The 24,448-nt window shown below is 39.3% G+C and overlaps 1 protein-coding gene across 5 annotated transcripts in view; it reads right to left on the bottom strand.

Annotated features, from left to right (window-relative positions):
• LOC132405634 (long-chain-fatty-acid--CoA ligase 6-like) overlaps positions 1–24,448 on the bottom strand; it is a 125,216-nt gene that overhangs the window by 5,608 nt on the left and 95,160 nt on the right. For all 5 annotated transcript variants that reach the window (XM_059990598.1, XM_059990594.1, XM_059990595.1 and 2 more), the window contains 7 exons: positions 24,262–24,357; positions 21,681–21,753; positions 19,235–19,323; positions 15,834–15,950; positions 12,586–12,729; positions 6,087–6,188; positions 5,731–5,802 (listed from right to left, as the gene is read on the bottom strand). In XM_059990598.1, the coding sequence (XP_059846581.1) occupies positions 5,731–5,802; positions 6,087–6,188; positions 12,586–12,729; positions 15,834–15,950; positions 19,235–19,323; positions 21,681–21,753; positions 24,262–24,357 (693 nt within the window). The remainder of the gene's footprint in view (positions 1–5,730; positions 5,803–6,086; positions 6,189–12,585; positions 12,730–15,833; positions 15,951–19,234; positions 19,324–21,680; positions 21,754–24,261; positions 24,358–24,448) is intronic.

The raw sequence follows: 24,448 nt of genomic DNA, 5'->3' as shown, positions 1-24,448 counted from the left end.
CCCGAGGATTTGAAATTCTTCTCGTGTGTTAACTAATGTGAAAAAGCGATGCTGTACAGTTTACCCATGTAAGATTAAGGTGGCAAGCAAAAGCTGCTGTCGGTTTAAAAGTGACTGAACAGGTTTAGGAAGAGATTCAGGGTGAGAATTGAGTGGCTGTTCGTGAGGGAGAGATGATGAGAGAGAACATCAGGAACATCTTTCCTTGAAAACTTGTTGCTGGAATTGTGTCTTTTTGAGTCAATTTTGCAGTGCTCATGAAAAAAATCATAAGACATAAGACCATAAGACATAGGAGCAGAATTAGGACATCTGGCCCATCGAGTCCGCTCCACCATTCAATCATGGCAGATCCTTTTTTTTCTCCTCCTTAACCCCAGTTCCCAGCCTTCTCCCCATAACCTTTCATGCCATGTCCAATCAAGAACCTATCAACCTCTGCCTTAAGTACACCCAATGACCCGGCCTCCACAGCTGCATGTGGCTACAAATTGCAAAAATTCACCACCCTTAGGCTAAAGAAATTTCTATGCATCTCTGTTTTGAAAGGGCACCCCTTTATCCTGAGGCTGTGCCCTCTTGTCCTAGATTCTCCCACCATGGGAAACATCCTTTCCATATCTACTCTGTCTAGGCCAGGGGTTCCCAACCTGGGGTGACCGCACCCCCAGGGAGTGCAAGATGGAATTTCAGGGGGTGCAACAAAGAGTGGCTTGTGTGCTTGAGTGACGAGTCACGAGTCATCACTTAGCCAGCTGCCCGTGTGCCTTGAGAAGTGGTAGTAACGCTTGTCCCAAGCACACTCCAGTCTCCCGCTGCCCCAGTCAGCATTGAGGAATCTCATCAGTGTTACCTGGGTGTTACACCTCAGAGTTGAGGAGTCTCATCAGTGTTAGCTAGAAGGTTACATCTCAGAGTTAAAAATTATCTCACAATGCCAAAATCTTTATACATCCCGAATCAACCATTGAGTAATGACTTTGCGTTAAAACCAAACCTGCAGACAGTAGTTACATTATTTAATTATAAAATTTTAAAAAGCCTCATTTTGATAAAAAGCGGCTGAAGTCATTCATTTGTATTTGTCTTAAGGCATTACAAAAGTTTTTGAATTTCAAAGGTTTCCTTTCTCTTAAAAGGTTTTTTTCTTCAATCGTTGATAATTTTGAATTGTGTTATTTGTGTTATTTGTGTTTTTGAATTTCAAAGGTTTCCTTTCTCTTAAAAGGTTTTTTTCTTCAATCGTTGATAATTTTGAATTGTGTTATTTGAGGTATCACGTTTAGCACCGAGGACTTTGAATCGTGTGATGGGAGTTCATATCTCCGGTTATCATCAGAAATAGGTGTGTAAATTCAGTAAAGAGTAGTCTAATAAGTTGCATCATGCCCCCGTAACATTTTCACCTGATGACTTATCTTGGCATAACCGCAGACAATATCGTAATATAATATTCAAAAGCATATTTCTCGCGATACTTTGCTATAGGCGTGTTTGGTTGAGTAAAGCGGTCATCCCTGACTTAGTCAGATAGTTTTTCTCATATTAGCTCATATTTTTCTCTTTACCCTTAACCCTTCATTAACCCTTCATCATGTCAAAAAGAAGGAAATGGAATGATGACTATGTGTTCTTTGGTTTCACTTGCATAACAGGAAATGATGGCTTGCAAAAACCCCAGTACATTCTTTGTAGCGTTGTAACTCAAATCTGAAGCCATCCAAGCCTCAGGAGCACTTCAACAACAAGCATTACGGAACTGATGTTGAAGGACATGACGCTGGGTCATTGAAAATCAAAAGAGCTTGTTTAGATTCACAAGGAACTCATCCAAAATTAGGTTTCATTTCTGTTGAAAAACCACTACTTCTTGCTTCATACCAAGTGACATATAAAGTAGCCAAATCCAAGAAGCCCCATACAATTGCGGATGATCTCATCAAGCCATGTGCACTGGAAATGGCAACAATTATCCTGGGCAAAGAAGCAAGAAAAAAATTTGAACAGGTGTCCCTATCAAATAACGTCATTCACAACCGAATCAGTGATTTGAGTGAAGATATTTTGGACCAAGTCATCTCAGATGTCAGAGCTAGTCCTCTTAAAATCTCTATTCAGTCGGATGTGTCAACTGATGTCTCCAGTTGTAGTCAACTCATCACATTAGTGAGGTATGTCAATGATAGTGCTGTGAAGGAAGATTTCCTGTTTTGTAAAGATCTGAAAACAAACACAATTGCAAAGGATGTGATGCAGCTGGTGAAAGACTTCTTTGCCAAACATGATTTGGATATCAAAGTCATTGGTTCTGTGTGCACTGACGGGGCACCTGCAATGCTTGGAAATAAATCTGGCTTTTCTGCATTGATGATAAAGGAGATTCCAGACTTGCAAGTTACCCATTGTTTTCTTAACTGGCATGCTTTGGCATCAAAAACATTGCCTCCAAATTTGAAGAAAGTCCTTGATAATTGTGTGAAGATCATCAACTGGATTGGGGGCGTGCTTTGAACCATCGCATCTTCAAATCATTTTGTGAGGATCTGGGAAGTGAGCATTCAGTTTTGCTTTTCCACACAGAAGTCTGTTAGTTGTCATGAGGATAAGCTTTAACCTGCTTCTTTGAACTGCGGGAAGAAATCTAAGTTTTTCTGGAGGAGTGTGAATGTGATCTGGTTGGGGCAATGGAATCACAGGAATTCGCCCAAATGCTGGCTTACTTAGCTGATATTTTCACTTGTATGAATGACCTAAGTGTTTCTCTTCAAGGAAAAGGGATAAACATATTGAAGGCTTGTGAAAAGTTGAATGCTTTCAAAGAAAAGTTAAGTCTTTGGCGTTGAAGGATCGAAAGAGGCAGTCTCTCAAATTTTCCTTCACTAGAAGAGATGGTTGATGATGTTGGATCCATAACTCCTACTGTGTGTGAAGAAATTGTGGCTCATTTGGAAATGCTGTCAGAATCGTTTGATGGATATTTTGCAGCTAGAGACCTGAAGATTTCAGAAGAATGGATCATGAATCCATATTCCTACAATTTGGAGAAGATGTCAGATGATAAAGAGCTGAAGGAAGATCTTATTGATTTGCGGCAAATCAAACTCTTGAAATGCAATTTGAAAGCAAGACTTTGGAGGAGTTTTGGTGTGCAGCACTGGATATGTTCACAAGACTTGGTGGAAAAGCACTCCGTGTCCTCATTCCATTTGCAACAACATACTTGTGTGAATCTGGATTCAGTTCTCTTTTGTAAATCAAGACAAAATCTAGGAATCGCCTGAATCCACAGGCAGACCTGTGGGTCGCAGTCAGCAAGAAACTTCCACGTTTTGACAAAATCATGAACGAGAAGCAGGAGCAAAGAAATCATTGAATTTTATGTTCACAATTGGGATTGATTTTACTGTTTACAATTTTTTCTGAATAAATTAGAATATGATTGCTCAAATTACATTTGCATTTTATGCACTGAGTTAGAAGCTCATTTTTTTAAGTTCAATTTGTTCACCTGCAGTATTGCATGTGGTTCAATTTGTGGTTCAAAAATTAGAAATTAGACTTCTTCATCTTCAAATGTGATATTACTTTTGCAGGGGGTGCGAACATTAATCAAACATTTCCTCGGGGTGTGAGGCATAGAAAGGGTTGGGGACCACTGGCCTAGGCCTTTCAACATTTGAAAGGTTTTGATGAGATCCCCCCACATCCAACTGAACTCCAGTGAGTACTGACCCAGAGCCATCAAATGTCCCTCGTATGATAACTCTTTCATTCCTGGAATCATCCTTGTGAACTTCCTCTGGTTCCTCTTTAATGCCAGCTCATCTAAGATGAGGGGCCCAAAACTGTTCACAATGCTCAAGGTGAGGCCTCACCAGTGCCTCATAAAGCCTCAGCATCACATCCCTGCTCTTGTATTCTAAACCCCTTGAAATGAATGTTAACATGGCAACTCCCAAGTGCCTTTGCATCTCAGATTTTTGGACTTTTTCCCCATCTGAAAAATAGTCCACACATTTATTTCTACTACCAAAGTGCATGACCATGCATTTTCCAACATTGTATTTCATTTGCCACTTTCTTACCAATTCTCCTAATCTGTCTAAGTCCTTCTGTATCCTGCCTGTTTCCTCAACACTACCTGCACCTCCACCAGTCTTCGTATCATCGACAAACTTGGCAACAAAGCCATCTATTCCAACATCTAAGTCATTTATAAACAGCATAAAAAGAAGTGGTCCCAACACCGACCACTACGGAACACCACTAGTCACTGACAGCCAACCAGAAAAGAATCTTTTTGTTCCAACATGCTGCCTCTTACCAATCAGCCAATGCTCTAACCATGTTAGTAACTTTCTTGTAATACTATGGGCTCTTAACTTTGTAAACAGCTCATGTGTGACACCTTATCAAAGGCCTTCTGAAAGTCCAAATAAACAAAATCCATTGCATCCCCTTTATCTATCCTACTTGTCAGGACAATGTAGGGCTGGGGAAGTGTGGTGTTACAAAGGAGAGTCAGGATAAAGCAATATATGAAGAGAATTGAGGACAGGCTAGATGTCAAGGAATGCTATTGGTTAGGAGAGGTCTTTTACAGAGTGAAGTAAATTACAAACTATCAAAATTATCCAAGATGATTTCAAATGTTTCTATATTCTGTTTATGGATGTTTGCATAACATCTCACAGAATCATACTTTGCAGTATCTGGGAAAGCCACTTCCTGCATGAGTGGCCTGCAGATGGCCATTCAGACAAGAGCTGCAGGTTGTCACTGATCGCTGCCAAGTCTGGTACCTTTTGCATTTCTGTATCAACTGTATAAAGAACCCATAATAAATCATCTAACATGCTAAATCTGTATCTCAAATTACAGTTTAACTTTCATAGTAATTGTTTCATGTTGTGAAAGTAAATGTGAGGTTTTGCAGTATAATTTCCACCAATACTTTACCTATTCACTGTCTTGGCACTATAAACTTTTAAAATAAATACTTAAATATTTCTAGTTTTGCCTTTGTAGTCACTTAAGCAGAACCTTTACAAAGACACAAATACAGTCTGTTGGAACAAGCAGTTTAATTATTCTTTAAGTTTGACTTATCATGTAGTACTTAGACAACAGTTGTTCAACAGATGAACACTGTTGATTAATTTTATATTTTAAGATAAAATTATTTTAGTATTTAATCTGGTTCAAGGGAGCTGTGGCAAAACAAAAACATCTTGCCACAGATGTTTCATTCTGCAATATAAACGTAAATATATTAAGTCTGGATGATTAGAATTATTTGGAACTTTAATCTTTGAACTTTCTTATTTTATCTAAAGGATTGAGCAAATATTCACAATATTGTCATATAACATGCATGATGGCATCACTAATGCAAAATTCTCTTAATTTTCAAAAGGAACTGGTAAAATTATAAGGCTAAACTAACACTATTTCAAGTGACTTTTATTATGCATTTCAGGGTGGCAATTTTTAGGCCTTTATTTTAGATGTCGGTAAATGCATATTGAACCTTGATTTTAAGAATTAAAACTCCATTTTTGTAAAGTAAAATAATTTACATGAATTGCTTAAATTAAAAATATTATACAAATTAAATTCTAATAAAACATATTAATAAGTTATGTAAATTCAAATATATCCTGACAAAAACGTTAAATTTCTAGAAGGAAATTCCCTATCTTGAAAATAAAAACAGTTTATACTTCTTACCTGTTCAAATGAATAAAGGCCGGCCTGCTGCCCCAGCTTTACCATGTCCTCCATTATAGCTTTTTTAAAACCCTGAATTTAATCAAAGTATTTTGTTAGGTGCTTCGGCAGTTCTCTTTTATAACTGACATTCAAAGCAGACAGCGACAGAAAATGCGATTGATGTGGAAATGCACAGTGAATCATGTAGTACCTTTTGCTACCAAAAGAGGTCATCTTATCAACAGATTGTGCAGTAAAAACTGTCATACGTAAGTCTATAATGATAACATGATTTAAAAAAATCTGGCTTTGCAATATCCTGGTTAAGTACATAGTATAGTCAAGATACACATTTTAGAAGCATTAAAAAATACCTTGGATTTACACAGTTCTCCATATGATCCTTCAAATCCCTTTTTCCTTGCCCAGGCTTCTGTGGCTTCTGGGTCTGGTACGACAATACCTACCAGGAAGGACTGTACCAAAGCAGTGTAAGGATGTTTATATATTACTAGGCAATTAAATTTCAATCTTAAATAATAAAATTCATAGATTCATAGCTTTACATGAGATGAAAAATTCTAATGAAATGTGAACTGATTTAGATATGGTACAAAAGGAAGAATATAAATAGCATCCGAGGTCTTTGAAAACTCACCATGTGATTCAGTCTTGATGTTGCTTCATGCAAATATTTTTGCACACTTTTGTTCCATTACATTTTTAATGTAATATAACTTGAAGGTGAATTTCCATTTATAGTCTGTTTGCAATTGTTCCATCTTCAAAATCTTAGTTAAACTCTTCTGATTGAAAAGGCTTCACGTCTACACCACCTTCCAATAAAATTATGGCTGCTCTTCTATTTTAGCTTCAACTTCTCACATCACCCCTAATATTTTTGATATTTTTGCTACCCAAAGGACTGTAGATTGCTATCTTGAGTATATTTCATGACTAAGCATCTGAAACCTCTAGGCTTACAAATGCTAAGGATTCATAACTCAATCCATAAAGAATTAAAAGGACAAGAAATTCTGCAGATGCAGAAAATCCAGAGTAATGTGAAATATGGAGGAACTCAGCAGGTCAAGTAGCATCAATAGAGAGGAGTACAGAATTGATGTTTTGGTCCGAGACCCTTCATCAGGCCTCAACAAGAATCGAACAAGTATTGTCACTTTATTTCATTTCTTACTCTTTGAATTTTAATTTCAAACTGCTCAGCCAGTGGAAGCATTTTCCCAGCAGTTACTCTGTACACAAATATTTTGTATGTTTCAATGAAATCACTTTCCATTCTTTCAAAGTCTAGGGATTATGGACTTCAATTGGTTACTCATTCCCATCATGCAAGCTATCAGTCAGGTGATCTTTTTGCCCATCCTTTAACATATCTTTTCATCATTCAAGAGATGGAGGTCCAGAAAATGGACCATTAAATACCTGTATTCTCTATTAACAATCTTATTTCTATACAGATTGTTATCAAGTAGTAACAAATCAATAATTAAGGGAATTAAGGTGAGTGTGTGTGTTGACAGCATAATTTACCCGAGATCAATCTTTCCTGGAAGATCAGTAACACTTTGGTTTTTAAGCAAAGATTATCTTATTGATATGAAAATAAATCACTGCTTTAAATCCCTCTCTCAGTAGGCTTTCAGTAGCAACTGGAGAGACATTATACGCAACACAATCAACCTGATGGAAAAAAGCTCAGAACCAATATGTTTTCAAAAGGAATCAATTTTCCTTCACTATTTAAACCACCAAACAAGCACACTTGCACAGGAGAAATGTGTGTCTACTGTCAGTTCTTTATAGGCTTGTCAATGCTCTGAGGTAAACTGTTAGTTGTACACCACAAATTAAAGAGCTCTTATGGGATATTTACCGGTTTGTTGGAAATCAAATTAGGACATTGGAATTATGTAAGACCATAGACCAGAAATGATTGGAGCAGAATTAGGCCATTCAGCCCATTGAGTCAGCTCCACCATTTCATTATATTTTCCCTCTTAACTGCATTTTACCAAAAAAAAAGGTGAGAAGTCTGTTGATCCAAGGATAACTGTTCAGGAAATAACTTGGTTACAATCCCTCCAGCCTCTGGTCTTGCAGAGGCAGAGAAATCACAATCAGGTTTATTATCTCTGTCTTGTAGGATTAGAAAGATATAAAATTACCATAAATGACAATAGAAATAAAATGGAGATAATATCCAAAGGCAAGAATAGTCAGTCTGACAAAGGGAAAGAAGGAGGGTGCATTATAAATTTGGGAGGTTGAAGAGGTGACAAATAGGACATGGAGAGAGGTAGTTACACCCAAGGAGCAGGTCAGGAAGGGGAAAGGGGTTAAGGAGACGGAGCCAGAGCAGAGCATTCCTGTGGCCATCACCCTCAACAACATGCAACTGTTGAATATTATTTGCTATTGTTGAAGTGTAGTTATTTATTCACCCTGGTAATGCTAAAGTAGCCTTTAAGAGAAAAGGGAGACATTATTATCCATGTGCCAAGTAGAAAAAAGTGTTACAATGTTCTAGAAAGAATATTGAGTATTGGTTGTATTGGTCGTATTGCGAGGAAAGGTGAATAATATTTGATAATATCCATGTACATTGTTTTTAAAATCCAGAATATTGGTAACTTGACATGTTTTCCATGTGGATGCTTTAGATTTTCGCAAGTAAGGTATCGGCGCTGGATAGCATAGTTGTGCATAGTCCCTATCAGCCTAGTAGCTTGCCCTTTCTAGTGATTTTAACTAAAAGGCAATAAGTTTTTGTAAAGGTTTATTTTTGTCTTCCTTTATTGTTTTCATGACCAAATGTGAATGTGATCGAGTAATGCGAATGTGTTAAACTCTGTTCATGTAATGTGAGTGAGGAGAACTCATTTCAGGGTCTCGCCTATACACGTTCGGAAGTTAAGCATGTGTGTGCCAAAGTGAGTATACCTTGATGAGATGTATTTATTCATATCTTTTATGTTGTGTATGAGGTACAGGGTTGGTGAGATTCTAATGTTGTTTGCATTTCTTTTGGGATTGCTACTACCATATTGGCTTGGTATATTGTGTTTGATTTATTTTCATACTGCATAAGTAGTGTCGATACACAAGTGTGTGGACCAAAATTAAGCTGAGATTGTAACAGCAGGAGCTGTGTTTTTTAAAAATCCATTTTGTTGTTTCTATTTTGATTCTCCCTTTCTGCATTAAACCATCTAAAACAGATAAAGAACTTAAAGATCCAAAGAACGATTTGTCGTCCTATGCCTATATTTTTCCCAGGCTGCAAAATTTAGTACCAGGAGTGGGATAATTCCAAGCCAGTTCAGAGGGTTTTTGATTTTTGTATGCAGTACAGGATACAGCACATAACTCGATAGTGGTGAAGAACTAGACAGCCGTTCCCAAGGGCTGGAAGAAGAGCCTGCCTGGTGTTGCGTGGAGACTATAGTAGAGCCTTGAGTCTGGGCTGGGTCATCCAGGACTGACACCAAGATGTAGAACTGTGACCCTGAAGTCATCATGATTTCCTCAGGAGATGTCAGCAACCCCTTTCCAGGCTTGTTGTAGAGACTTCAAAGACTTGAGTTTTCATAATGTTTCATACAGAGAATGAATAAACTGAACAAGATTTGAATGAACAATTAGGGAGTTGTGCAGTAGGCATGAAGAAGCCATGGCAACTATAGGTAAATTAAGTTCTATGTATATGTTCCAAGGGAAAGACACATTGCTCCATTTACAGGGGATGCTGAGAAAGATGGGAGGTCTGTTGATGACCTTATTGAAGAAGTTGAATGGGCACTTTGTGCAAGAAATCATTCTGACCAGGATCAGGGGTCCTGATTATGTCATTGCTCAGGAGTGCAGCTCTAAAAGAAGCACGTATGCGCAGTGATGCTGAGGAAGACCAGGCTGACGACGTGTTCACCTACGTTTCTCAGGGAAGCTTTCAGTGACAACCAGAGTACACTCCAGCCGATGCATAACTTCTGTAGTCACAAGCCGTGTGAGGGTGAAGAGAGTTTTCACATGCCCTAGCCCAAGCTCTTAACTTGCTACTGAAGTGTTCCACTGATGCTGTGGCCAATGAGAGGGTGGTTCTAAGAGATCAATTTATAGAGGGCATCAGAGATCCTTCATTTAGAATCACAATTGCAATCAGGTTTATTATTACCGGCATGTGACGTGAAATTTGTTAACTTAGCAGCAGCAGTTCAATGCAGAGCTCCACAGATTTGTACAGGACAACCCTGAGTCCTCAATGATAGAAGTCCAAGAGGAAGCTCATCTGTGGTTTTTAGAAGAGTCCTCAAGAAGTGCAAAGACTGTAAAAGACAAAGTGTAGCAGTAGCCAGCCACAGTGCTCAACTCTTAAAGTTCAGGTATCTGAGTCTGTCACTTGAGAAGATGTCCTTAAAGTAATCGCAGAGCAGGGCAAAACCATTAGTGAGTTGACTCAAGCAGTGAAAGATCTTGAGCTTAAGATATCAGGTGTCTGTTGGACCCCAGTAGTCAAATGAGCCCTATGACTGAGTAGTTCTTTCGAGAAAACTGGAACGGAGCAGATGAGGATATATTGTCCACTGCTGGCTGGTTTAGGTTTGCAGCTGCTAATGGTCTTTCATATTCCTTACCCTCGGTATCTAGAGCCTGATGGGCACGACGATATCCCATTGTGGCTTTCTAGTAGTCAGGGATCCTGTTTGCACTGAACAACAAGTCCCACGCCTTGTAGGCATAAACATTATAAGCCAATGTAGACAACATGTCTGTGCAGAATTTGACATGACCCTAGAAGGAAATTTGGATTCTGATTGGAGAGAATTTTATTAGAAAGTGCAGATGGGTCGGGAGGCCCCAGACCCGAACCCGGTCCCAGCACTGGTGAGGCCTCACTTGGAGTATTGAGAGCAGTTTTGGGCCCCTTATCTTAGAAAAGATATGCTGAAACTGGAGAGGGTTCAAAGCAGGTTAATGAAAATTATTCCAGGAATGAATGGCTTGTCACATGAAGAGCATCTGTTGACCCTGGGCCTGTATTCACTGGAATTCCAAGGAATGAGGAATGACCTCATCGAAGCCTGTCAAATGGTGAAAGGCCTTGATAGAGTGGATGTGGAGAGGATATTTCCTATGGTGGGAGAATCTGAAATTGGAGGAAACAGCCTCAGAATAGAGAGTCATCCTTTTAGAATGGGGATAAGGCAGCATTTCTTTAACCAGAGAGTGGTGAATCTGTGGAATTCTTTGCCATGAACAGCTGTGATTCCAAGTCTTTATGTAATGATTGATAGGTTTTTGATTGGTCAGGGCTGTAAGGGATATGGGGAGAAGGCAGGAGATTGGGGTTGAAAGGAAAATTGAATCAGCCATGATGAAGTGGTGGAGTAGTCTTCATGGGCTAAATAGCCTAATTTTGCTCCTATATCTTATGGTCTTATAAAGATTCAACTGGAATAGTATAAATATGATGCAACAGGACTGTTTTGATTATTGCTTCAGAGCACCAAAATTCCTTTATGGCTGAGATCTGAGGCTTCTAGAGCATGTTATTGGGATTCTGTTTTCACATTTTTTAATTTCCTTAGCAGGCCTACACACAGAGTGTCCACCATATGCTCAGTAGTTCAGGTATAGAGTGCATTGAAGCCAAGCAGGGGTGTGCTTCGGTGGGTTGGGGTGGTAGGGTCTTGTAGTTAACATAACTGGAGAGAGGAATTGGAAGCATAATCAGGGACCATGGAATTGAAGAGGTTAGTATCATTGTTAGAGAAGGGTGTTTGGGGATTTGAAGTACAAGCAGCTGTATGGAGGGTGATAGGAGGAATTGAAGGGGAGAATCACAGGGTAATTTACGGGGCAGATTTGAAACAGCAGGTCTTGTGGTGAGGACTTGATAAGTGGAAAAAAAATCAAGAAGTACTCATTTGCTGGAAATCTGAAACAAAAACAGATTATGCTTGAAAAACTCACCACATTAGGCAGTATCTTTGGAATTAAAAAAAAGTCAATATGTCAGATTAAAAGATAATTCATCAGAATTTAAATTCTCAAGTCTCCAATGATAATACAGTAGGATTTAAAATAGGTTTTCTCAGTCAATGTGTATGTCCAAGATAAAGTGGCACTGGTTGGTTGCCACAGTTGTGTAGTGGTTATTACAGCTGGACGCTATTACAGCTCAGGACATTCTGGGATTTGGTGTTCAGTTCTGTCACCATCTGAAGGGTGTATGTACCTTCTTCCTCTGAACACGCGGGTTTCCTCCGGGTTCTCCAGTTTCCTTCCACTGTCCAATGACGTACTGGTTAGTAAGTTAATTGACCAATGTAAATTGTCCTGTGAATGGGGTAGGTCGAAAAGGTGGGTTGCTGCACGGTGCAGATGGTTGGGCCAGATGGGCGTGTTCCACATTGTATCTCTAAACAAAATAAATACATCTCTGCTTCATTCTTTGCACAGCTGTACAATTCAGGGTTTATGAACATCTCCTACCAGTGCTTATTGTCTTTTTGTAGCACCACAATCTGATGTGCAACTGCTAGAAGTTGAGCTTGATATAGCACATTGGTCTCAGTTTCTTTTTCTTTAAACCCTTTCCAGTAAGATGCTGTCTTCATTAATTGAATCTTGGAGTAAAGTAGTCCGCTATCATAAGTTGATATTTTAATGATTTCCTGACGCATTCCAACTGATAATTTATATACAACATAAAAACTAGAGAGACTAAGACAAAGAGAAATGCTAATAATGCAACAAAAATATTTTAAAGGAATCAGATTAACAGATAATATACTTTAAAAATGTTAAGATGGAATTGTTATGCATCGTAATTTAAAAATCCATATTTACCTGCAAACTATCTCCATGAACATACACTTGGGCCACAGGCTCACTCTGTACATATATATTCTCAATTTTTTCAGGTGCGATGTACTCTCCTTGAGCAAGTTTGAATATATGTTTCTTTCTGTCAATGATTTTTAAAGTGCCATTCTGTATTAAAAAACAAAATCAAAGCAATGATCTCACAAAATTTCAGCCACTTACTACAATGTAAATCATATTATTACTCTTGAAAAATGAATAATCAAGTAAAATTATAGGTGTCTATTTCTGAGCATGGAGCTTTCCAAAAATAAGAAGGAATTTCAATAAAGAAATGTATAAAATTTTGTGGGATATGTGGAAGAGTCCTTGATTTAAATCCTACTGATTCCCTCTCTTTGTCACCTCAAGGGCACCATCGTCACTTTTCCTTCCATAGATGCTGGTCACACAGTTTTGCACTGATGCACCATCAATAACTCTCAGAGATGGGAGGCAAACGATAGGCTTTAATTAGCTGCAAACGTGACCACAGCATCTTAGAGACTGAGGGAGGAGCAGTGCCTCCAATTGCCTTTATACAGGGGTCTGTGGGAGGAGTCACAGGAGCAGTCAGCAGAGGGGCATGTCCAGACAGGTATACATAGTTTACCACACGCATACAGTGTACGTTTCATTTTGCTCTCTCCAAACGACTGAAATAGATTATGAACAGAAGGTATTCTAGTACCAACAATTGCAACACTTCAGGTGGTCAGTCTACCAATCTGAAAATAAGGCATTTATTTTTACCCTGCAGGAGATGCAACAATCATCCTTTTGCCTTTCCTTCCACTATTTAGAGAGAAAGAAACAGTTTCCAGGAATTAATTCATTTGCCTTTCTTGCTATCCAGTGTATTGCATTTAGTGTTCACAATGTGATCTCCTCTACCATTGAAAAAAACCAAAAACCAAAGGTTGGGTGATCACTTTGGGGTATACCTATTTCCAAGTCAAATTTCCTGCCACTTTAGTTCTCAGTTCCACTCTTCTTTTAGCTTTCTCCCTCTTACCTTAAACTTACGTCATCTGGTGCTTAACATTTCTACCTTGGGGGGAAAAGACACTTACTATGTACCCCATACTTGTTTCAGGTCACACCTCAGCCTGTGACACTCCAAAGCAAATAATCCAAGTGTCTTTAGCTTCTCATTGTAGCCCACACACTATAATCCAGGCAACATTCTGGTGATCCTCCTCTGTAGCCTTTCCAAATCCTCCTCAACCTTTCCAAGCTGTGGTGTCCGGAAGAGCACACAATATTCCACCTGTGGTCTACCCAAAGTTTTATACAATTGCAGTATGATTTCCCCACCTTTATATTCATCTGAAGAAAGCAAGCATGCTGCATGCTTTCTTTGTCACCTTATTCAATTGTGTTAACAGATTCAGGGAACCAAGATTTGCATCCCAAAGATTTATTTGTATTATCAGTTTTCCCTTTACTGGATACTTTCCATTAGCATTTTCAACAGCTAGAAACAAAGAATCATACAGCATAGTAATAGACCATTCAACCCAACTTGTTTAAATTAACAAATGAGTGTGGCACGTGATCTGATTAAACTTTATTTGCTATTTCTCTGTCCAGCTTCCAACTGATGTATATCCTACTGTAACATGAGTGAATCTGCAGATGCTGGAAATAAATAAAAAACACAAAATGCTGGCAGAACTCAGCAGGCCAGACAGCATCTATGGGAGGAGGTAATAACGACTTTTCCAGCCGAAACCCTGAGGGTCTGATGATGAAGTTTAGATCCTGATGAAGGGTTTCGGCCCAAAACATCATTATTACCTCCTCCCATAGATGCTGTCTGGCCTGCTGAATTCTGCCAGCATTTTGTGCTTTTTATATCCTACTGTAGTCAATCTTCCTCATGCTTCACATTTCCGCTGGCGAGCACAATGACTATAGTTCGTTCATCTCTGATGTGAGCTCAGCTTTATTTTCTCCTCCATTTGTACATATGACCTGGGGCATGTCCCACAGCCTGCTATTAACTACACACAAGACAGACAAAAAAGTCTAATCACCATCTAACTGCACTTATTTAACTCATCTCATCTAACCTTACCGTATTGTAGATATTCTCTTTATTATGTCTTTCCCCCAATTTTTCTAGACCTTAAAGTTAACATTTTTTCTTCCCTTCCTATCCTTCCTCAGCATATATATCTAGAATATAATTTCTTATGTTCGTTCATGTCATATGATGTAGGTGGTCATAGCCCCATGATCATGATTGTTCTTGGTAAATTTTCATACAGAAGTGGTTTGCTTTCTTTTACAAGAAGTGTGACCCCAGCCATTATCAATTCTCTTCAGAGATTGTCTGCCTGGCATCTGTGGTCGCGTAACCAGAACTTGTGATATGCACCAGCTGATCATATGACCACACTCCACCCTCCCCCCACCTTCTTTATACGGCCCCCACCCCCTCCTTCTTCAGTCCTGATGAAGGGTCTCGGCCCGAAACGTTGACTGATCCTTTCAACGGATGCTGCCCGACCTGCTGAGTTCATCCAGCTTGTTTGTACGTGTTCCTATGACCACCCACCACCTGCTCCCGTGGCTTCACATGACCCTGATTGGAGGGCTAAGCACGTGCTATGCCTTGCCTAAGTGTGACCTGCAGGCTAGCGGAGGGAAGGAGTGCTTCAAGCCTCCTTTTGGTAGAGATGTATCTCCACTCTGCCATCCCATTTCTTACGTACTTCGTAAGTTTAGAATGAGTCATTCTGAATTGTCTACTCCACTCCAAATGAACAGTGAATCCCTGCTGAGGCATGTGATCTGAGAGTTGCCACAGATCTTTCTACTTAAAAGTCATTGTCCATTTGGAATGGGATGGGCCATTCAGCCTATCAGTCATTTCTAGTATCCAGTAATGACATATATTTTAGTATCCAGGTTGATCTAAATTTAATTTCCTCTTTGCCCCATATCTCTTGATTCTTTTGATTTTTTTAATGTCTTTACTGATTAATTTATAATGCAATAACAAGTATATTTGAATAGAATTCACTATTTCCAAATCTTACAACAGTGTATTCATCTAAGAATAGTTGTACTGCATACCAGAATTTACATTTGGAAAAAATGTATAAATACTCAGGATTACATATTGTGCTTTACCAAAACTGTTTTATCAAAATATACACTATTTCAGAAATCATATCTAATTAGTGAAGCAATATGATTTAAGTACTTAGATGGTAGATACTTACTGCTAACCATTTGCCTATGTCCCCTGTATGCAGCCACATGTCTTTGTCTAAGGCTTCAGCAGTTTTCTCTGCATCTTTGAGGTAACCCTTGAAGACATTTGGTCCTTTCACACAGATCTTCAACATAATGGACATTTAAAACAGGGAGTCAAGAAAGTTTAAATTATATTTTTCCGTCTTACACAAGCAGGTTCATTCTGTAAATTTAGAGAAGCCTCAGTGTTGTGTTTGTTATGAGTGTTGCATGATCAGATCAGAGGCCCTGTGGACTGTAATGAGTTAGAATGCTACTGGGAAATGGGGCTGGACAGCAACATCACAACATCAAGGTAGTGATAAACAATCTGCTCCCAAAAGACAGGAGAAAATAGTTATAAGTGCTGACAATTATATTCCATGGAAGGAACGAATGAATGGACTCTAACATTTTATTGGATATTAAGTGCTGATGGCAGGCCGGAGGTATATGATCACAAACCGGAAGACCCAACCCAGTTAATTATTATTATTGGCAGAAAAACTTTAATGGAAAACCAAGGGCACTGAGTCGCATGATCGATTGTTTCCTTTGAACTATCATCAATCACTCTTTCCTTCTGGCAGTCCCAGCACAGGCACTCCACCTCCTAATCAGAATCCCGACTCTTCTACACTCAACCCAAGCTCAATGATCCTTGGCCCTTCTCACACCAGAGGCCTGATCACCCCTCACAATCCTTCACTTCTGTGATCATGCCCTGGACACACTGGATTTAGTGACTTGTCTGTTCAGTAGCAAATGATGCTTTGATGGTGTTGGATTTTCCAAATACAATCTTTCAAAAAAAAAGTGCTTGCTGGCCCACCAGAAAATGACATTTAAACATAAACAGGAACTGTTAAATGTCTATCCACAGGGCCCATACCTGAAATGGGTGTTAGCCATTTATTTACATATGCTATTGATGATGGTAGGTAGTCATTCATCACCTTCTTGCAGGTGTTATTGCCAAATAGATTTGGACTGTGTTGATTTGCCGAGCACGGTGGGCAGGCTATGTTGGTATCAGAACGCATGCTGCCCTAACACGTTTATTGTTTATTGGCTGTTAACTCAAATAATGATTTCACTGTATATTTTGATATATGTGGTCTGAATCTCATCTGAGATGCTGTGTAAAATAGGTGATTTTCAGGGGCACATACCAAGTGCCACTGGAGGATTATCAACTTGGCACTCTTGGGTTTGCCCAAAACTGGGTGAGTTTCCTGTGCAAAGAAATGCTCATGCGTAAATATTGTGATTTGTACATTCCAGAGACCAGGACTGCACATCTGGAACAGACTGAGGCTTAGTACAGCCACCATATAAACACCATGAATGAAGATAATACATTGCATATCTGCAGCTTCTATAAATAATTTGTATTTTTGGGAAAATAGAAGCAAGATGTAATGTGTGTAAATGCTGTTCTTTATAACCATAGAAGGCCCCTTTTCTATTTTTAATTGAGGAAAACAAAATCCATGGGTGGATGAACAGACCGTTTTTAAATGGCATCAGTGCAGGCTACTACCAGAAAGAGCCTTAAAAAATTAACCTGCTATGAAACAGTCCGCAGATGCTGGAAGAACTCAGTGGGCCAAGAAGCATCTGTGGAGACAAGAAATGTAAATTGATGTCTTTGGTTGAGACTTTGCATCAGGACAGGTAGAGAAGAGAAAAGAATGCCAGTGTGTACTGTAGCAATATGAAGTGGGGAGGGATGGATCTTGCAGATGATCAGTGCAAACATTTGCTTCGATCTATCAACTGCCATCCTCTACTGCTCCCTTATACTGCTATATACTAGCAATCTTTAATCCTCCCACTCAGTCCTGATGCACAGTCTAGACCCGAAATGGAAACTTACACCTTTTTGCTTCCACGGATGCTGCTTGACCCATGGAGTTCTTCCAGCATTGAGACCTTTGCCATAAGATGGAGCCAGAAAGGGCATGAGTCCAGTTCTCAAACCCCCAGTCAAACAGATAAATTATGATTTTGATAACTTTCATTTAGTGACACCACTTTCCCAAATCACAGTGGGATAAACCAATCACAATAAGGTACCCCGTGCAAGGCTTATTGAGAAAGTAAGGAGCCATGGGATCCAAGGGGACATTGTTTTGTGGATCCAGAATTGTCTTGTCCACAGAAGGCAAAGAGCGGTTGTAGATGGGTCATATTCCGCATGGAAGTCGGTGACCTGGTGGTGCACCTCCGAGATCTTTTCTGGGACCCCTACACTTCGTGATTTTTATAATTGACCTGGATAAGGAAGTGGAGGGATGGGTTAGTAAATTTGATGATGACAGAAAGGTTGGAAGTGTTGTGGATTGTGTGGAGGGCTGTCACAGGTTACAGCGGGACATTGATAGGATGCAAAACTGAGCTGAGAAGTGGCAGATGGAGTTCAAGCCAGATAAGTGTGAGGTGGTTCATTTTGGTAGGTCAAATATGATGGCAGAATATAGTATTAATGGTAAGACTCTTGGCAGTGTGCAGGATCAGAGGGGTCTTGGGTCCGAGTCCATAGGACACTCAAAGCTGCTGTGCAGGTTGACTCTGTGGTTAAGAAGACATACGGTGCATTGGCCTTCATCAATTGTGGGATTGAGTTTAAGAGCTGAGAGGTAATGTTGCAGCTGTATAGGACCCTGGTCAGACCCCACTTGAAGTACGGTGCTCAGTTCCGGCCACCTCACTACAGGAAGGATGTGGAAACCATAGAAAGGGTGCAGAAATGATTTACAAGGATGTTGACTGGATTGGGGAGCATGCCTTATGAGAATAGGTTGAGTGAACTCGGCCTTTTCTCCCTGGAGAGACTTAGGATGCAAGGTGGTCTGATAGAGGCGGTATAAGTTGATGAGAGGCATTGATTGTGTGGATAGTCAGAGGCTTTTTCCCAGGACTGAAATGGCTAGCACAAGAGGACACAGGTTTAAGGTACTTGGAAGCAGGTACAGAGGAGATGTCGGGTAAGTTTTTTTACACAGGTAGTGGTGAGTACATGGAATGGGCTGCTGGCGACAGTGATGGGGGTGGATATGATAGGGTTTTTAAAGAGGCTCCTGGATAGGTACATGGAGCTTAGAAAAATAGAGGGCTATGGGTAACCCTAGGTAATTTCCAAGGTAGGGACATGTTCAGCACAGCTTTGTGGGCTGAAGGGCCTGTATGGTGCTGTAGGTTTTCTGTTATTTCCTAGTTTCTATGTTTTTCTATGTTTCTATGTTTCACAATGCTACAGTAAACTTATCATTCCTGAAAAATGCTTCCTACATGTGATATGTCCTTTCAATTGAAACAACATATAACATCAAACATTAAATACCCCACACTAGGGCTGCAATATGAGCTGTGACTACTTACACACCTCGCCTTCTCCTTTTGCAGAAAAATATTTCATTTCTTCTACATCAATGAGTTTGAGAAAGTTGCATGGTAGGGGAGCCCCAACATGACCTGGTAAATTCAAGTGAAGTAACTTATTAGTCAAGAAGTGTTTCTTCCCATTTCTCATCTCCCCTTACTCTCTTTTCTTCACGGCCCTGTTACATCATTGAATCATTTGTTCTCCTCTCACCCTCTTCAGTTCCTTTGTCTCAATCCTTCATACGCTTTCCTAAATCTTCCATTACATCCTGCTCCAATGCTTTTCAAGCACTTTCCTGAACTGTCCCCTCCTTCTCATATCTTCCTCTTCCAGGTGCCCCAGTGCCCTCCCACATTCCAAACACATAGGGGCTGGAGTTAGTAAGTTGTTGGTGCTGGAAACATGATGATACTTTTGGGCTGACTAACAGTGCCAGAGATACACTGGGGGCATTGACGCATACAACACATTTCAGTGTGGCAGATAAAGCTAATCTTTCAAAATACTTTTTTGAACATTTATCCATGTACACCTTGCTAGTGGTTCCATTCTCTTCTTATCTCTCCACTCCGTTTGTTTATCCTCCTGCCTTTTTCTTGAAACACATTCTATGTTTTCTTTTCTCTTCATCTCTCCCATTTTTATTTTCTTCGCTTTCCCTGCACCTTCTCCTACTAATTCACAGTTCATTCCCATAAATCCTGTTTGTTTCCCTGCATTTGAATTGATGCTCCCATCCCTGCTATCTTACCCTTCTCTACCTGGGCTGTCTTACGCCACCACTTGAATTTGAACTGTGTTCACACATGAGCCTTTGGTCTTAAGTCCCTGGGGTTAATTTTAGTGTTAAATGATAGTGTTCTTGCCTCTAGAAGTATAGTTCATTTAGTGTGCAGTTTGTTTTGTATAAATATCACTTCCTTACGTAAGCATTTAAAAAAAATAATTTCCTGTGTGAGTTAATTCGTATTCAACTTGAAGCATTCAGTGGAAAGTCTTCTCCATCCTCTCTTGATTTGCCCTTGAGGCAACAATATCTTTTCTCAACGAAAACCTCATTAAAAACCATGAAAGAATCTTCCATCTTGGGTGATTTTTGAGAAGGTGTTTAACTCACTGCATTGATTTGTACGTATGCACTGCAAGGGCCATAGAGATAGTATAAAATGACTTGGTTTAACCAGTTGCTGAAAGTGCCCGGGTGGTTATTGAAAAATGCATGCTTTCTACTATTCAGTGATAAGATTATCTTCAAGACTTTGTATTGCACCTAAAAGGAAAGGGATCTTATATATCTACTCTGAGCAGTTGGTTAATTGTGAAGATCAAATCAAATCACGTTTAGTTATCATTCAAACCATACTTGAATATAACTGAACAAGATAGTGTTCCTCTGGGACCAAGGTACAAAAACATACAAGCACACTCAAAATAGCGAGAGAGATAAAAAAGAACATAGTCACACAAGAAAACACATTTTTAGTCCGAGACCCTGAGTGACAAGTCCCCTAGTGCATTTAGATTCTGCTAAAGTAACAGAGGCAAAACTGGACCACAGGGTTACAAAATTTGTAACCATTAGAAAGGGGAACTGAATTGGAGCCCAAATTAAGTGTTAACAGTTGGTCAACCAGCATAATTGATAGACAAAATGATCTTTCTAGCTCGAGTAACAAATAACATATAACATATAACAATCACAGCACGGAAACAGGCCATCTCGGCCCTCCTAGTCTGTGCCGAACTCTTAATCTCACCTAGTCCCACCTACCCACACTCAGCCCATAACCCTCCACTCCTTTCCTGTCCATATACCTATCCAATTTTACCTTAAATGACACAACTGAACTGGCCTCTACTACTTCTACAGGAAGCTCATTCCACACAGCTATCACTCTCTGAGTAAAGAAATACCCCCTCGTGTTTCCCTTAAACTTCTGCCCCCTAACTCTCAAATCATGTCCTCTCGTTTGAATCTCCCCTACTCTCAATGGAAACAGCCTATTCACGTCAACTCTATCTATCCCTCTCAAAATTTTAAATACCTCGATCAAATCCCCCCTCAACCTTCTACGCTCCAATGAATAGAGACCTAACTTGTTCAACCTTTACTGCTACATGATTATCTGACTGAAACACTGTGTACTAAAGATTTAATTTTAGAATATAACTATTGAGATAAAGCTGGCAAAAGGCACAACAGCCAAAAGGCAACACAAATTATTTTTGAATTAAGGCACCAAGCCCAGTCTGGTCAATTCCTCGGTCTGTGTGGCACTATTTTCAGATCCATTGTCATATACTGTTAAGATTTTATATGTGTAACTATCATTAAACTGTCTGGAATCCTCTAGTAGCTGGACTTTAAGAAACATATATAAGCCTTTATATATATATATATAGTGTGGCATTATGTTGGAAGTGAAATCAAAGTTTCAGAAGATACCTGATGTCCAGTCTCCAGGTGTGGTAAATGTACATCCAGCTGTGCACTCAGTCTGTCCATAGCCTTCATAAATCTGACAACAGCATATGAAACATTGCAAAAACAATTATTTCAATTAGATAATTTCTTGAGGTTCCGTTACTGTATGTTGAGTCTGCATATATAAGCAAAATGGGAGATAGCTATACAGCTATTTTTAACTCTCAGTCTCAATTTATTTTTTTAACTCTTTAAAGCTGTTGATTAAAGCCAGATGTGGAACAGATACCTCTATAATATGTATAGTATTTCTAAATGAAAACAAATGGTAAATGATGAAAGCAAAGGAAAACCTCACTCATTTGGCTCTTGTTGAGGAACAGAGCTATTTTCCGTACATCCTTGAGTTGTTAATTAAGAAAGACATACGGGGCACTGGGCTGTATTAGTTGGGGATTGAATAAAAAAGAAACAAGGTTATGCCCTAGCTTTATAAAACCTTGGTCACATCCTGGCCGGAGTGGTGCATGCAGTTCAGGTCACTAAGGGAGGATGAGATGGCACTGCAATGTGCAGAGAAGATTCACCAGGATGTTATTTGGGATGGAACTGTTCATGTGTAATGAGGCACCCGGGAGCAGAGAAGTTTACGTGAGAACAGATTGAGGTATACAAAACTACAAACGTACAAGGGGTACAGATAAGGTAGAATACAGGAAACTTTTATCCATATCAGAGTTAGACAAAATTTGATGATATAGATTTAGCGTAATGAGGAAAGTGATTCAAAGGGGATATGGAGGTAGGTGGCAGGGGTACTTCACCCTGAGAGTGGCAAGCAGCTGGAATATATTTTCTAAGAGAATATTTGAAGCTGGGTGGCTGATAGTATTTCAGAGGCATATCGATAAAGAGTCGAATTGCTAAAGATACAGGGATATGCACTAAGTGCTGGTAAGTGGTGTTACCTTGGAATGGTGCCCAATGGTGCACGAGCAGATAGAGCCAGATGGCTTTCCATGTGGTACAATTTTATGATTAACTTCTCGTAAATTGCATTTTTCAGTATTTCTCATATGATTAGCAAAAATTACAGTACAAGATTGTCTTTAAAGATCTTACTGCATGTATTCTGATATAACTTTCTAAATAACATTGATTGTTTAATAAAAAAAATCAATGTGTGATGGATGATAATTATTTCAAATTATAATAATTCAGGATAGATAGAATGATTATTGAACCAGACTGCAAAATAAGATTATTAAGTCAGCTGTTTGTGATAAAATAGAATCTACATTGAGCCATTGGTTAATTTTTTGATTACATTGCTTCATCCACTGCCACTAAGTGTCACCAATTTTACCACGGCTTTGCTTAAGGAAAATTGGACGATAAACTATTTCATAAACACATGAAACAGTATTTCATTGTTTAAAGTACAAGGCATTATTTTGCAAAAATTTGGCTAATTTCAAATCAAATTCATTTTTAAGGCTAGAAAATCCAACCATATGTGAACATAGACTGAGGTTACTCAAAATTTGACTCAAATAACAAATTGTCTGTCTTCAAACATCAGACAGCTGGTCCCTTCTTCAGATCCATAGCAGCTAGTTATAATAATAACTATAGGGTCCACCGTTCCTGGTGAGCGGAAGGTGACTCAAATAGCCTTTGACCCTTCCTGCAGTATAAAGTTTTTGCCCTTGTCATGTGGTGTACCTTCAGCTCTGCTTTCTTTAAAAAATATTCCTCACTTCCACTAATATAAAAAACAGATTTATTGTTTCTTAATACTACACAAAAATCATTGTGGACATGTAAAATAATCTGAAATATTATTACCAGAAATTAGTACCAGAAATAAGCCGCGTGTGATTTACTAGCTCATCAAGTATTTCTTAAAATGCATTTCTTTATTCATGGAATACACATTTTCATTTCATTACATGAAATTAAGCTTCAACACTAACATGCCATTGAGTATGAGGAACTGGTATCACTGTCAACACTGAAGGAAATTTCTTTTCAGAAATTGATAGCCATGTCGTGTAATATGGAGAGGAAGCCATTGATAGGAGAGAGAGAGAGAGAAGGGAGGAAAGAGGCCATGAAGGGAAAGGTGGAGAAAATGAGGAAGGAGACAATAGGAGGAGGGCAGGAGAGTAATGAGGTGTACAGGAAGTGAGGGAAAGGATAAACATTGAATACTCTGGTCAGAAGAGTAAGGAATAACACAAGGTCATGTGCAATACAAGATGATCTGAAAAGATGCTGTTGGAAAAGGATAGAGATGGAGACAGAAAGGTAATTGATGTCATTTCCTCTTTGATTTTCAGTTGCTGAATGCCAATTTCTCTGCCTTATGCAGATTCTTTCTGGGTAACTTCAGGAGATGGGAAGTCAATTAGGATTACAAATCCCACAAGAAACTCTGGGTCCATTTTCCGTACCTCTCTAATACAGATCAAGTAGAACCAGTATGGACCATCTCTTTGCTATTACGTGGGTTTGGGTGAAACTACGGAGGTGCAATTAATCTTCTTTGGATGGTTCAAGAAGAACACTGAAAGAATGACATAAGTACAAATGTTCATACCTGGCAACCTAATGCGGCTCGAAGGAAACCAAGCACAGTGGGCGAAGTAGGGGCAGCCCCTGTGACAATCATTCTCACCTTTCCCCCCAGACTTCCCTGTGTAAACAAATATCTTCAGTTAACAAGAGCAATGGCAAATTCAGGGCAAGGTAGACACTACATGCAAGTTTCAAGATCAAGATTTCCA

Source organism: Hypanus sabinus, chromosome 15, assembly GCF_030144855.1.
Source record: "Hypanus sabinus isolate sHypSab1 chromosome 15, sHypSab1.hap1, whole genome shotgun sequence".
NCBI classification, from domain to species: Eukaryota; Metazoa; Chordata; class Chondrichthyes; order Myliobatiformes; family Dasyatidae; genus Hypanus; species Hypanus sabinus.
The sequence above is the reverse complement of the archived record's forward strand: the minus strand, read 5'-3'. Positions and strand labels throughout refer to the sequence as shown.